General features: G+C 61.1%; 1 protein-coding gene across 1 annotated transcript in view; it reads right to left on the reverse strand.

Moving 5' to 3' along the window:
* CACNA2D2 (calcium voltage-gated channel auxiliary subunit alpha2delta 2) overlaps positions 1-14,425 on the reverse strand; it is a 199,115-nt gene that overhangs the window by 37,016 nt on the left and 147,674 nt on the right. The window contains exon 3 of the mRNA XM_082004631.1: positions 6,842-6,901. Coding sequence (XP_081860757.1) covers positions 6,842-6,901 — 60 coding nt within the window. The remainder of the gene's footprint in view (positions 1-6,841; positions 6,902-14,425) is intronic.

The following is a 14,425-nucleotide window of genomic DNA, read 5'->3' on the forward strand; positions in this document are numbered from 1 at the left end:
GGGAGGGTGGTGGGGAAGACAAACTGGATCCCAAGTCGGCGCCTGCCCGTTTCCCAGTCGCTGGACGGGGCCGGACGGGGCCGGTGGCAGGGCCAGCATCCCAGCTCGCAGCGTGCCGATGTGGGGACAAGCCCGGTGACGGGCTCTGTGCCTGCTCAGACCCGTGGGCAGGCAGGAGAGCAGACGGCAGCCAGCGTGCCCGCACAGCGCCGGCGGCTCTGCTCACCAGCAGCTCTTTCCTCTGCCATCAGCACTTACAGTGGGCAGCAAATATTTAGGGAGTTCTTCATGCCCCTGAACCATTAAGCGCACAGAAAGAGCAACAGGTTTTGCTCATAGTTGCACCTTTCGTACGGAAGACAGCCCGCAGCGTGTCACGCAGCTCCCGCCCCGTGCCTGCGTAAAGGCCGGGCGGCAGCGGGGCAGGAGCAGGGGACACAGCGCGTTCCCACCGCAGCATCGTCCCTGCCAAGCCCGACCACGTCGGAGGGAGCGGGACGGGACCGGCCGATGGCTGTGCCTCGGGGTGGGTCCGTGCCGGCCAGTTTGCCCTTGCCGGTAGTTGGGGCTGGAGGTCCCAGCTGGGTGAGGGCTCACCCCGAGGTCTGCCAGCCCCGCCGGAGGCACAGCAGCCTTCTCGGGCAGCGGCAGAGAAAAGCGTTTCTGCACCAGCTGCCGCGGGGCAGCGTGAGGGCCGCAGCCAGGACCAGGCTCCCGAAGGAATCGGTTGAATTCCTGGCTGAAACTCCTACCCGCCATCACAGCCACGCCTGGCTCGGGGCACCAGGATAAACACTGGCAGCGGCTGGTAGGGGCCAAACCTTTTATTTCCACCGGGCTAGAGCCGTCCTTGTCCACACGTGGCACAATGAATCCTTCCCCGGTCCCCGGGAAAAGGAAGATATTCATCGTTGGCGCCAGCAACCCCAGGCTGTTGGATGGACCCAGGACCAGTCTGGTGGGGACCGTGCCCCTCCTGCAGCCCTTGCCGTGCGAGTCTCCTTGCACCCTATCCAGCAGCAGAGGCCATACGTATTACCCAGGACAGGTGGAAACAGTCATCATAATCTGCCTTGGCATTTTTTTTTTTTAAAAGCAATTTCCTCCCTCTGCCTCTCTGACAGAGCTGGGGAAATATTTAAGTGACCCGTCAACAGCTTTTTCATCTCCCCGAGAAGATGTTTTATCTGATCGTGCCTCGCTGGCTATTCTTCTTTACACAGCATCTACTGTCCGCTGCCGCTCCTTTGAGGCTGCCTCAAATGAGACGCAGCCGCCTCTCCCCTCGGCCGCACCCGGGTACCAAGGGGATGCCAGCGCCTGTGCAGAGCCGGTGGGTGCTAGGGATCCCCTGCCCTGCCAGGGATGGGGATGGGATGGGATGGGACAGGACGGGATGGCAGCGCTGGGAGGAAAGCCGGCAGCCCCCACACCGAACCATCGCACCCATGGGACCACCATGGGTGTCCCCGCCGCCTTGCAGAGCTGGAGGCGAGGGGAGGGGAGCTTCCTCGAGCCCCATCCTTGGCTTTTAAGAGGGAACGGCACCGACACGGGGTTTTTGTGAATGATTTTCTTGTTCTGCTTTTCGGCCAGAACAGCTCTACAGCAAGGTTGGTGCTTTAACACAGTAATTCTCCGAGCGTAATGAAAGCTGACATTATATCAAACACAATAAAGACTCTCAGTTGATGGAGATCATTCCTGAACACACAAACCCATTAAACTGAAAAAAAAAATATCAATTCTACACTCGCCAGCCAAAAGAAAATGTGATTTGTTATCTAAAAGGGGGTTATAAACACAGCTTCAATGCACTTTCTGTGCTGTAATGAAAACTGGGTTTGAAATGGCAAGACGACTGCAAATTAGAGTATTTGATTTTATTTTCTAACTTTTTAGGTAAACCTTCTACAAGGGCAAGTGCAAGGTTACGGCGACGATCTTTCTGTTCTTGGCCGATAAGTAGGATCTGTAATTAAAGGAAGAGAAAAATGAAAGGGGGATAAGGAACTGGCGTTCACCCTGCTAACGCCGCTTTGAGCAGAAAGCCCTGCAAACCCACCGGAACCGCTGCCAGTGCCCACGCGTGGCGTGGCACGGCCGCCGCTCCCACCGCAGACCCACGCCGGGCACACCGCAGTGGTGCCGGATGAGCAGCCCGCGGGGCTCCGTGCCTGGAGGGATGCTGCATCCGGGGCTGTACGGCCACAGCAGGGCGTCCGGCCACGCCACTGCGTCCCCCTGCTCTATCCCTCACCTTTCTGGGGCGGCCAGGAGCGAAATCTCTGCTATTCCTCCCGTCCTTCCCCACCTGGGAAACGGTGATGCCCTTTTCCCCAGAGTTTTGTTTCCAATGCAGCTTGAAATTATCTGGGCTTTGTTATTTGCTTGCGTGTTTGCAGGCGGGGGTTATGGATGGGGGCAGCGGCGTGGGGCTTCTGCGCCTCTGCGCACGCCACCGCACCCCAAAGCCACCCACGCTGTGCCCAGCAGTTAAACCCTGTCCCCAGCAGCTCTTATATCCGCAGCTCAATGTATAGCTCTTTTTTTTTTCCAAGGAGAAAGGGCCTGCTGGGCTCTGGCCTTTCAAATGCCCCTTTCCTCTGCCGAAAGGTGGGAAGAGGTGGGAGGTGGGGGGGCAGCAGGCAGAGGAAAGAGGAAGCTTCCCAGTGTAGCGATGGAAAACGCAGCGAGGAAGAAGAACTGGGAGAAAAACAACAGTAATAAACATTTTATGAAGCAGAAAATGGCTTAGAAAGAAGTCAACTTTTAAAGGCAATTTATATAATCCTGCCGAGTGCACATAAACGCGGGGATGGCTCTTCGCAGCGTCAGAGTGTCCCTTAAAGGGACAAATAACTCCGGCCGCCCCAGCAGACCGATGCGCAGCGGTGACGATGCCCTGGGATGCATTTCGTGGCTGGCGGCGCAGACCTGCGCCTTCGGTGGCGTCCCCCGGGTCAGCATGGCCCCCGCTGCCACACGCTGTGGGGATACAGGACACCCGAGCCCCTGCTCCTGCTGCTGGGATGGGGCTGAAGGTCTGGAAAGGAACTGAAGGCACTGGAAAAACCTGGAGGAAAGCGGAGCACGCGGGCGGAGGGGAGCTGGGAGAACATGGAGCCGGCTGGGATGCCTGACAGGCAGCACGGGTGGCTTGTCAGTGAGCACTGATACAGAAGATGGCAGCAAAAAACTCAACAGGACCTTCCAGCGCCTTTATAGGTACATTTTGCAGGTCCCTCGCCTGAGCAGGGTGGCAAACAGAGGACGGAAACCTGGTAAACAGCATCGTGGTGTGGGCTGTAGCCCTGGCACCTCTGTCTGCTGCCAGGCATGGTCTGCATGGGGGGCTCAGCACCGCTGCCGCGGCTGGGGGACGTGGCTGGGGACATCCAGAGCAGGGGGACAGCCCTGATGTGCCTCGGGGGATGGATGCCCGTGGCTTGGCCCTGAGTGGAGCCAGCCTGTCCCAGCGGATCCCTTGCAGAGCCCTGGATGCTAGACCAGAGGCCACAAGCTTCTCACTGGGAAAACTGGTTGGCCGGTTGGCCAGGCCACTGCAAACTGGGAGCTTTTTGTGGTCTCTTACCATACCGGTGCCAGGCGGTCACGGTGCCCCATGGTGGGAGCCCACTCCGTGGCAACAGGACCCAGCTCTCGCCTTTCGAGGGCTCCGCCAGCCTTCGCTGGCAGGTGAACATGCACCCTGAGAGACCCTCGCTGCGCAGGCGGGGAAGGGCACGGCCTCTCACCCCTCCAAATCACCGAGGGTGATGCAACGGCCCCGCACCGCAGCCTGCCCCGCCGTCCCCCGGCCCCTGCCCACCGTGCCACCCCGAGCTGCCACCCAGCCCCGGGGTGAAACAAGCTGGAGGGACAACGTGAGGGGTGCCCCAGGTGCCACTGCATGGGTGACCTCGGGGCCAAGACTGCTTTCGGCCAAGGAAAGTGCTCTGGCGTGCAGGGGAGCTCTGGGGACATGTGGGGACGCGGCCCCGGCTTGGCCCAACCAGGAGACGTGGGGGGCCCAACGGTGGGCGAGGACAAGGAGCAGAGATGGGGAGGACAGCGCCAGGCAAGGCAAGCGTTTTGGGGAGGGGGAAGCACTTCGTAAAGCCCCCCGAGGTGGGAGGCTAAACTCAACCCCTTTGGGAAGGCCAGCACAGCTGGTGTGCAGCTGGGAAAGGCAAAAAAAAAAAAAAAAAAAAAAAAGGAGAAAAAAGAAACCTTCCCCACAGAGGTGGGTCGTGAGCGACTGCTGGCAGCAGCCTCCCAGCCGCTCGGGCTCCTGCTCGCTTTCATTTTCCCCCGGACTTCCATAGCAACCCATCTGCAGCGAGGTTTAATGGGGCTGCCATTAGCACTAATGCAGCACAAACACTCAGCATCTGCCGGCGCGCCTTCGGATGCAAACACAAAAATAACCGCGCTCGCCGCAGCCTGTCATCCACTCCGGCGCGAGCTTAGGATGCGACACGCTGGGAGAGGAGGGGAGAGCTGCGGCCAGAAGGAACAAGCCGCTGGGTGGGAAGGGAGGAGAGGAGGAGCTGGGGATGCTGAGCTGCCGCCTTCCTTGCCCGCTGCCTGTGCCAGCACCGGCAACACGCCGGGGGCAGAGCAGAGCCAGTGTCACCAGCGCTGGCATGCAGGTCTGACCGTGCCCCGGCATCTTACGGATGAAGGACGGCAAAAGGAGGTTCAACCCTGGCAGTGAGAGCCATTTACGCAGCCCCTCCATCCCTCTGCTCTGCCTGGGAACCAGGGCTGGCGCAGGCAGGGCTGGCGCAGGCAGGGCTGCCTGCTGCGGGGAGCAAACACCCAGCGCCCCGGGTGCTGTGCGCAGAGCAGGGCCAGTCCATCAAGTGTCTCAGCCGGGTCTGGGCTGTCCTGATAAAGCTGCACCGAGCTCTGCGGTGACGCATGGCTGCACATTGTTTCTGGGTGACTCGCTCCTAATTACCTTGATTAAGTGGTTGCAAACAGTGCTATTAAAAATATGTTTTCTACGAAAGTGGATTTCTGAAAGGTTTGTGCCGTGAATGGCAAAATGAGCCAAGAGGTCCCCAGGACTACAGCCTTTCCCGGCGTGTTTCATATCCCGACCGTCGTCCCGCTTGCCGGGGAAGGCAGCGGGGTCTGGATGGGGAGAGAGCTCTTCGGGGCTGGGGAGGGGCCCTGCGGCAGGAGCCCCCGCAGCGTGGCAGCTGCCCGTCCCTGCGGCCCAGGGGATGAGCAGAAGCACGGAGGACTGCTGCAGAACGCAGGGACCTTGCTCCAGCTCTGCCCGCCCTGCCCGTGCCCCAGCCACAGGGCATCCACCCCTGGGTGCGGGCCCAGCACAGGGCACCCGGGGCCACCACGACGCTCCTGGGGTGCCCACGGCCAAGCTTTGGGTGCTGCTTGGGGATGAGCTGCCCTGGGGCTGCTGACCCAGAGGACACGCAAGATCAGGCCAGCGTCAGGGACAGAGACGAGAGCCCGTGTGAGATGCCCGCGGCTCCCCCAGCACTGCTCCCGGCCTCCCCCGGGAGCCCTGAGCCCACAGCCGAGGTGCTGGCGCACCAAACCTCGTCACCCTCCTAACCTCCCCTCCATCGGTCTCCCGGAAAGAGGTGACAATAATTCAGCAGTGCTCTCATGCAGAAAGGCCTCGGCGACCGCAGGTGCCGATGGCAACTGTCTGCTGGACAGGAGGGCCAGCGGGGACACCTCACCTCTGCTCAGCGAGGCTGCTTCTGCAAATGACGGGAAGACCCCTGCGAGCTCAGCCTCGCCAGGTGCCTACGGGACACAGCTCCTGGGGGGACGAGAACCGGCCACGAGCATCCACCCCACGCCAAGCCAAGCAGGTCCACTCCTTGCCTTGTCTTCTGCTCCTCCTGCCTCTTCCCCTCCACATCAAACCCTGATGACCATCACCAATGGCAGCAGGGTCTATATGAGCAGGATGTGGCTCCAGGTCCTCATCTCCTCTCCTTCCTGTGCGGACCGTGGTTGCAGAGAAAAAAACCCCCAAAACACACCCGCAAGGCCCGGCAGCGGGGCTGTCCCCAGGCTGTCCCCTCAGCCACTGCGGGAGGTTCCCCAGGGCTGGGCAGCATCCGGCCTGACCCGGAGGAAGGGGCTGGGTGGCTCAGGAGTATTTTTTATTGTAGGCTCCGTTTGCACTGGAAGGCAAACAAGCTCTCCTTCCTTTTGTATTACTGTGATAATTTGAGAGCATTTCCAGACAGAATCCTTCAGGTTCCCGCTGAGCGCTATCACCGCCGGAATTACAAAGTCAAATGCAATCATTAAACCCGCATCTCCCCTCTCCCAGCCCAGATTGCTCCTGCCCCCAGAAACAGCCCCCGCCGCAACTGCTGGCAGGTGCCACGGACGAGCCACCGCTGCCGTCAGCCCGCACGAGACCCCGCGCGGCACCAAACCTGCCGGCTGCCTGAGACGGCGGCGGGGTGGGAGCCTCCCCGGCCCCCAAGCCCTCAGCGCTGAGCCGCCAGCTCGACCTTCACCTCCTGCCTTCTCCTTACAGTGTGTGCAGGCAGAGGCGAGTCTGGAAATGAGCTCAACATCGTTTCATTTGCTCTCATTAGCGCTGGCAGGCATCGGGGCCGGGGCCGCCTGTGTGCCGACGAGCACAGCACGGCCAGCGGTAACTCATGAGGGAGCCGAGAACGCAGGCAAGGAGAGAAGGAAGGGTTGAGGGATGGGAGCAGGGACGGGATGAGGAGCTGATTCCTGTGCCAGGAGCCATCTCCGTGGCCGGTGCCTCTGCGGAGCCCAGCGTCCAGGAGGGAAGGGCATGGGAGCGGCCGGGGCGCGCGCGGAGCCTTACCCGGATGTTGTCCTGCCAGTGGTGAGCTTTCTGGAACTTCTCCGCCGCGTTGGCAAGTCTCTGCAAAGCAAGCGGGAGAGGAGAAGTGAGCCCAGGGAAAGGAAGAGGAGCCGGGCACTGCCCACATCAACCCCGGACCGTGGGTGCTGCCCCAGCACCCACCACGCCTCTGTCTGGGGGAACCCCCAGGACCTTGCCACCCCTCCGCCACGCAGGCAGGGGGGCAGGAGGAGGGATCGCGGGCAGCAATGCCTGGAGAAGGATGCCCTGGGCACAGGGAGCTGGTGTTTCTCTGCTTGCTCCCGCCTTCCCCGGAGCAAGCCAGTGTCTCCAGAGGAATTGCTGCCACTTGAGCTCGAGCAGGGCTGAGCCGTCGCAGCTTGGCGGCTGTTGGCGTTACTGCCGGAGCCGGGCAGGCTCTCATTTGCGGCGCGGGGCAAAGGCTGAAGCCGGGCCCCTGTGCCGACGGCCCCCAGCTCTCTGCAGGGCAGCGCCTTCAAAAACGCTTCGAAAACCCCATCGCAGTGCCCCAGCGCCGGGGCCCAGAGGTGTACGGCTCTGCCCGCGCTGATTAACCCCTTCACGTGCCCGTGCCCCCCTTCACCCTGTCGCATGCCCGGGGCCATCGGCTCAGCGGCGCTGAGCCTGTCTGCAACACACCAGCGCTCCCAGGAGCTGGCGAGCAGGAGAGGAACCAGCTACGAGACAGGGCAGCTCTGCCTGCAATTGCTGCCTGCAGCAGGAGGCTCCAGGGCTGAGCGGCCTGGCCAGGTCTCACCCAAGGCTGGGGCAAGCACAACCTTCTCCCACTAAAGCGTATGAGGCGTCAAAGGAGACGAAAGCGTCTCCATCGTGACGGCTCCGGAGGCAGCAGGCAGTACAGGCAGGGCGCTGCCTGTGCCGGGGCAACCAGAGGAGCCAGGGCTCGCCAGGAGCAGGCCGGCATGACGCTCAGCACCGGGGCAGCCTCGCTGGGCTCGGGCTCAGCCACGAGAGGTCCCACCAGCACGGAGGTGCAGCAGGACAGGGCTGGGGTCCAGGCAGTCCCCGGGGTACTGGCAGTGCCGACAAGAAGCTGCAATCTGGCCTTTAATGGAGCCAAGGGGGACAGACAGGGCAAGAGCTCCAGGCTTTCCAACAGGATCCGCTCTGCATCACTACGCAAATAAAGCCAAGCACAAAACAAGCGACACAGACCTTTCCCTCCATCCCTCGAACAGCCCCAGGCCCTCCGGGGGTGCAGGCAGCTGCCTGGGGAGCTGCCTGCCGGGGCTGTACAACCCCATTAGCACCAAAGCCCCGCTGGAGGTAGCAGGGCGTCCTGAGCCAGCCTGCAGAGCCGAGGGCCACCAGGACCCCCGGGACCCCTCACAGAGGCGCAGGGTTTCTCTCTGCAGCCTCACAGCACCCGGCACAGCCCGCCCGCTCCCCACCAGCCATCGGCTTTCCGAGGCTCCCGGGGAATACACGCCGCGGAGGCCTCGGCTTCCGCGGCTGAGCGGCTCATCTCTACGGGCTTAATTGGCCACGAGGCTCGCGAGGCTGCCGCAGCCCGGGAAGGCTCCCTGGTGAGTTAGTGGGAGACGCATCAAGCAAACGTGTGCCTCACGGCAGGCGCTGCTGCATCGCCTGCTCCTCGTTCCCCTGCATCCCCCAGCGGGACGGGACACGCTCTGCTCCACGCAAGCGATGCCGGCAGCCAGAGCATGGGGAGGGAGGGGAGCCCTGGGAGAACCGGCTGGGAGGAGGAGGAGGAATGAGCACCAACAATGGGGTGCCATTCTGGGCCAAACAAGAACCCCAAATCGCCTCCGGGGCAGCACCGCAGAGGCGCACGTAAGATTCCCAGTGCTACTGCACACCCGACGTCCATGCTGTGAACCACGAATCCCAGAATGAAACAGCACTCGTTTGCTCAGCGCAGACCCGGCATGCCGGCAGGAGCCCGCCGGGGCGGCGGCGAAGTCCAGCTACGTCCCTGGGAATTTATTTCCCCAGGATCGGGAGAGTGCCTGGCTATAAGAGCATGCTAACACGAGACGACGATCTCCAGAGAGCTGGGCAGGAGCCCTGGGCACAGCCGCACGTGCCGCAGCCGCCGTCCCCGCTGTCACCGGTTCCTCCAGCACTCCCGTCAGCACGAGGGGATGTGAAATGCCTCGGACCTTCTAAGCGGATGCTCAGGGGAAAGGAAGTCCCGAGGCTTCACGGTGTGTCCTTCACGTAAGAGCGGCAGCACCCAGCCCCGGCAGCACCCAGCCCCAGCAGCGCGGTAGGAGCAGGGACGCGACGGTGCATGCTGTATTACCAGGAGCGTGGCAAAGCACAGGTACTCAAAAGTAAGGTGATGAGCAGTGAAAGACACCGTAGATCTGGCCTTCCCCAGCCAGAGAACGTAGCTGTTCTTATCAGATGCAGGGAAATGCATATCCATCACTGCATAATCTCGGCACGCACTGGTCAAAACTTTCCCGTTTAATTTTTTCTCTTTTTTTAATCTTGATTTCCAAATCAAAGCGCTTGCTTTCAATGGCCAGCATCCAAGGGAAAGATCAGCTATCAGCTGAGCATTTGAAGCAAAATACCTACGGCTCTGGTGGCGGCGGGAAGAGAACGGGAGACAACGCGTGGCTGGGCAGAAAAGCCAAGCAATGTTAATTCTCAGGGCGGTTTCGCGGGGGCCTCACCTGCGCAGCCACAGCCCTGCCTCCCCGGAGCTACCTAGAAAAGCTGTGGCCCAATTCTGCATCTCATCCCCCCAGGCTTTTGTGCTCTGTTTATATATCGAGATGGCTGATTAAAGGCGAGCATTTATTCTGAGTCGCGTTTAAGGCAGCGGCGATGAAATACGCGTTTTTCTATACTTGATAAGAGCGTGTTTGTTTATTATGGGCCAGGGTAAGATTTATGGACATCTTTAACTATTCATCGCCTTGTGCAAAGTGCCTGGAGGGTTGCAAATGGTGCAGTAAGGGATAGCTATACCCGGGAATGACGCTTTGACGGAAGATATTTTCCCTTCGGAAAATGTCAATTTGTCAAAGTCGATCTGGACACAACTTTGTTTGAAAAAAAATTAAAAAATCCAGATGTTCCGTTTTAATAAATAGCACGTTGCAGGGATGGGGGAGCCCACAGCAGGACGGCACAGCCATGGCAGGGCGCTGTGCCGGCTCCCGGCTGCCTCCAGCCACCCACCGCGGCAGAAGTGCCCCCAGAGCCTCCCAGCTGTTGCTTCTGCAGCATCTTCCTCTCTCCAGACATTCTGTGCCGTGACCGAGGCAGGGGCTGGGGGGAGAGAGCGACCAAGCCGGCAGCCAGCCACCCTCCTCTGCAACAGGGGATCCTCTGCCTGCCTCCGTCCCTCTGGGGGACACGCCTGGAGCGATGCTGTGCCGGGGGGCTCCCACGGGAGCAGCCCTGTCCCACCCCTGGCTGGTGCTAGCGGGGAGCCCCGGCCAGCCCCTGCCCCGAGAGGGGCTGCTGCCACTGAGCAGGATGGGCGATCGCTGGCTTTGAGATCCCCCAAAACCGTGGCAATGTGGATGGGGCTCCCAAGGGGGCTATTTGGGACAGCTTTGCTCACAAGCAGGACCTGGAGTTGTGTGTTAGGGCCGGGAAGGTGCTGCTGCTCCAGCAACCCCCCCCAGCCACGTCTCCCTGGGGAAGGTGAAGGGTCTGCCTGGAGCCACACACTGCTGTAGGAGGTCCCCGTTAACGCCAGATGAGTTCATCATGAGTAACGTTATCATGATCGATAGAGCTCTGGGATTATTTCTAATCCTTAATAATGATTAAACCATTATTTTTCAAGTGCTATGGATCAATCAGTCCATCTTAAGGTGCACTGCATGCAGGGACTGCGAGATGCCCGGGATGCAGGCAGCACACCGGGGAGCCGGGCAGGGGTCCCCTGCCTGTGCACAGCAGCTACCGAAACCTCCTGGGGGCTTCAGACTCAGGAATGTCAACTGTGTGGTTCCAACAGCAAGAAAAATTACAGGAATTATCAAAAATAGAGCACGGGTGTGAAATACCTGCACATTTCCAGCAGGTTCTGGTGCAGGGACTGCCCTGGCTGTGGCACTTTAAGGAGCGCGGCTCTTCCCCCAGGAGTCACTGAGGGCTAAGGACAGGAGATTTAGAGGCTGAAAACACCAAATTGAAACGACTCAGCAGGTCATGAAAGGCCAGCAGGAGATTTGCCAGGGATTGGTATCTGGAGATCCCGACGGCGGGGTCTGCGAGGGGGAAGGTGCTGCGTGGGCTTTATCGCGCCCCGGCCTCTTTCGTATTCCGCACGGCGCTCCTCTCCGCCTCGCTGCTCCTCTCCGCCTCGCTGCTCACCCAGGCAGATCCGTCAGGAGCTCCTTGCTCGGTGCACCGGCTCGCCCGGGATTAAGAGGCCTCGGGGACGGCAGACTCGGGACGGGCAGGCAGTAGCCAAGGCGGCATGGCCGGGCACGTGCCCTCCCTCCCAAAAGCCACGTGGGAAAGGCGAGGGGGGCGAGGTGGGTGACACTGGGTGTACCTAGGGGATGGCACACCCAAAGGCAAGGTGGTTGTTTTCGCTTCGCTTTGCTCCAGGACCTTGCTTACCTCCTCTCCTGGCGGAGGGGACCGTCCCTGCTGTCAGCATCCCCCCTGCTGGAGGGGCCAGCGGGCGGGGGGACTGTCCCCGATGTATCAAGCACCCAAGGGTGCTACCCACCTCCTCCTCATCGCTCCTTCTCCCCCATCATACCTGGGGCTCTCCTGCATTGCTCCAATTTGTTGCACATCAGCTTTCCAAGGGAAACTGGTCCAACGCTCGGCTAAATCTCTCTTCCCAGCCCCCAGCCGGCAGTAAGTACGTCTGGCTGTTCCTGCCTCGGCAGATCCGTGGGTTTAACTTCGGAGGCAGCGGAGCAGAGACCAGAGCAGCACAGGGAGGCCAAAGGTCAAGGTTGGATTTATAAAACAGGATTACAGCAAACACCCTGCAAGAGGAGACCGAGCGGCCCCGCACAACGGCAGAAACGCCGTCCCTGCATCCCAGCTGTCCCTGTGACAATAAAGCACCCCACGGCTGCGCTGACGGTGGGGGACGCTCCTCAGGGAGCCGGGGATGTTTTCCCCAGCTTTTCCCTGCACCCAGTAAGGCAGGGCCCGGTGACGGCCCAGCACGCGGTGGCTCTGCCGGCCCAGGCGTACGTGCTCTGCGGGAGAGCCGCTCCTGCTAAGCCTTCATTTAACTCCCCTCCGTGCGGCGGTTATCACCCTCATCTCGGCACCTCCCGGACGGCGTGAAGTGTATTAACCTCCCGCACCTCAGCACACAGCTGGAAGGAGAGATCTTTGCTGGAGACTGAAACAGCCCTGCGCTACCTGGCCAGAGAGGTCCACGCAGCGTCTTATCACCCCAGGCCTCCTCCCAGGGTGAGAAAACACAGGTAGAAGGTTAAGACGAGAAGGTGAAAAGCAAACAAACATGATGAAGCCAAGCAACCCCAGCCCTGGGCAGGAACACCCCTTGGGAGCTGGTTTTGCCGCTCCTCCTCCCCCACGATGGAGGAAGGAGGATGGCTCAAGCCCTCTCCTCTGGCACCAACCCCCTCTCTGTGCATGGAGCACCCCAAAACCGCATCTGTCACTGTGGAGCATCCGAAAAGGCAAAAGCCCGTTCCACCTGCTTCACGTGCCCCCACCCCGGCCTGCCTGCGTGCATCAGAGCAGAGGGCACCTTCGCACGGACCCACCTCCTGCCACCGGCTCTGGGGTGCCGCTGCCCCGCTCTCCCTCTCGTCCCCGGCCCGTCCTCTCCCTGCGTAACCGAACTCGCCGCACACCCCGCCCTGAGCCAGCCCTAATGGCACAGCGCGCACGCCGCCGTCAAAAAGTGATCAAGCAGCGACAAAAGATGACAACCCCCTTATATACACACAGGGAATATAAATCTTGAGTAAACACTGCAAAGCAGTGAAGCATCTCATCCTGTAATAATCTCCGAGACAGTTGATCCCAGGGCTCTTATTACCCCCGCAGCCGTCAGCTGAAACCCAGTCGGCAGCGGGCTCAGCCACGGCTGAGTATTGATCCAGGAGGCAGCTTCAGACATGCTGCAGTGTTTTTCTTTCGGAGCACTAACTTGTTTGTCAATAACTCCCTCGGCTGTGCGGAGGGAAAGGGTGGCCGGAGCCCATCTCTCCTCCTCCGGCGCCCGGATCCAGCTCGTCGCTGGGGGAGGATGGAGCTGGGGCAAATAAAGCCCCAGTGAATAGTCAAGAGCAGGTGGTAAATCCTCCAAGGGCTTCCAGACCCGGGCGTTGTTCCAGCTGGTGCTCGCTGCAGGGGTCTGGCTGGGCGGTGAGCGGGGGGACGCCTCTGGGGGGCCAGCCCCCCCCCACAGCGAGGCTCACAGGCACAAACCTGGAGCAAAACCAGCCTCGGAGCGGCTGCAGACCCCACGTGGGGTGGTGGGACAGCCAGCAGCCGGCCCTGGCAGCCCGGGACAACCCCCAAAGCCACAACTTCCATCATTTTACTGACCCTCTCAGTAACGCCTGGCCCTGCAGGCCAGCAGCGCGTGGCTCTTGTTCCCCTGCCAGCATCTCTCTCTGCTCCTTCTCCTCCAGAGCCACAATTTTTAGCAGTTAGAAACACCACCAGCGGTCGTAACAACCCCAGGGAGGGGAGGAATGAAACGTCCCGAGCGGAGAGGTACCCACGTGCTTGCGGAGGTGGGGAGAGCATCGCTGCCTGGGGCGTTTCTCCTACCCCAAAGGATCGCTCAGGCCTCCAGAAGAGCTTAACTCTTGCAGACGGAAAAGCACCAAGGGCAGCCGAGCCTTGCCAGCCACGCTCTTCAGCTCTTCTCGCCTTGGAGAAAAGCCCCTCTCCGCTGCCCTTCTCCCAGCGTTTCTGCACTCCACGAGGGCTGACGCTTGCTCTCCGAAACCGCAAGTGGAGAGCAGCTCTGCCCCTGCTCCCCGTCACCCTGATGCTCCCCAGGAGGGCAGGGGGGCCGCGCCCTGTGCCCCCGTGGGGACGCCTGTCCCTGGGCACCAGCAATAGCAAAGCATCAGCTCGGCTGCTCTGACCCACCCTGGCTCCTGCTGTCACCAATATGATGCCAAATAACCGCTGCCCCATCCCTCCCAGGGCAGAAAGGGCAAACACGAGGGTGCGGGATCTGTTCCCACCTCCACCAGCGGTGAGACAGGGACATGGGGTGCAGGAGGGACAGAGGGGGCCAGGTACCGGCAGGTACAGGCAGCTGCAGGCAGCGGAGCCAGCAGAGGAAGTTCAGCTGCACCGGCACGGCCGCTTCCCGCATCCTCCTGCCTTTCACCCCGGACGTACGGCAGCAAAACCCGCTCCCGCGTTAGATACGCCTTTAAGCCGTGCTGCTAAATGCCGTCGCGCTTAAGCCCTGCTGGAACCTGCTTCTGCCCGGCTTTGGGGTGCAGCCAAGCCAGGCACACTTGCCTCCTCTGTTCAGGACCCGAGGTAAGGCCCTCTGCCACGCTCTCTGCAGTCACGACACCTTTCTGCACCTTCTGCAGTGGATGGAGAAGAAAGCGGGGACCTCAGCTCCGAGATCCC

Source organism: Phaethon aethereus (genome assembly GCF_964289735.1).
Source record: "Phaethon aethereus genome assembly, chromosome: 11".
NCBI classification, from domain to species: Eukaryota; Metazoa; Chordata; class Aves; order Phaethontiformes; family Phaethontidae; genus Phaethon; species Phaethon aethereus.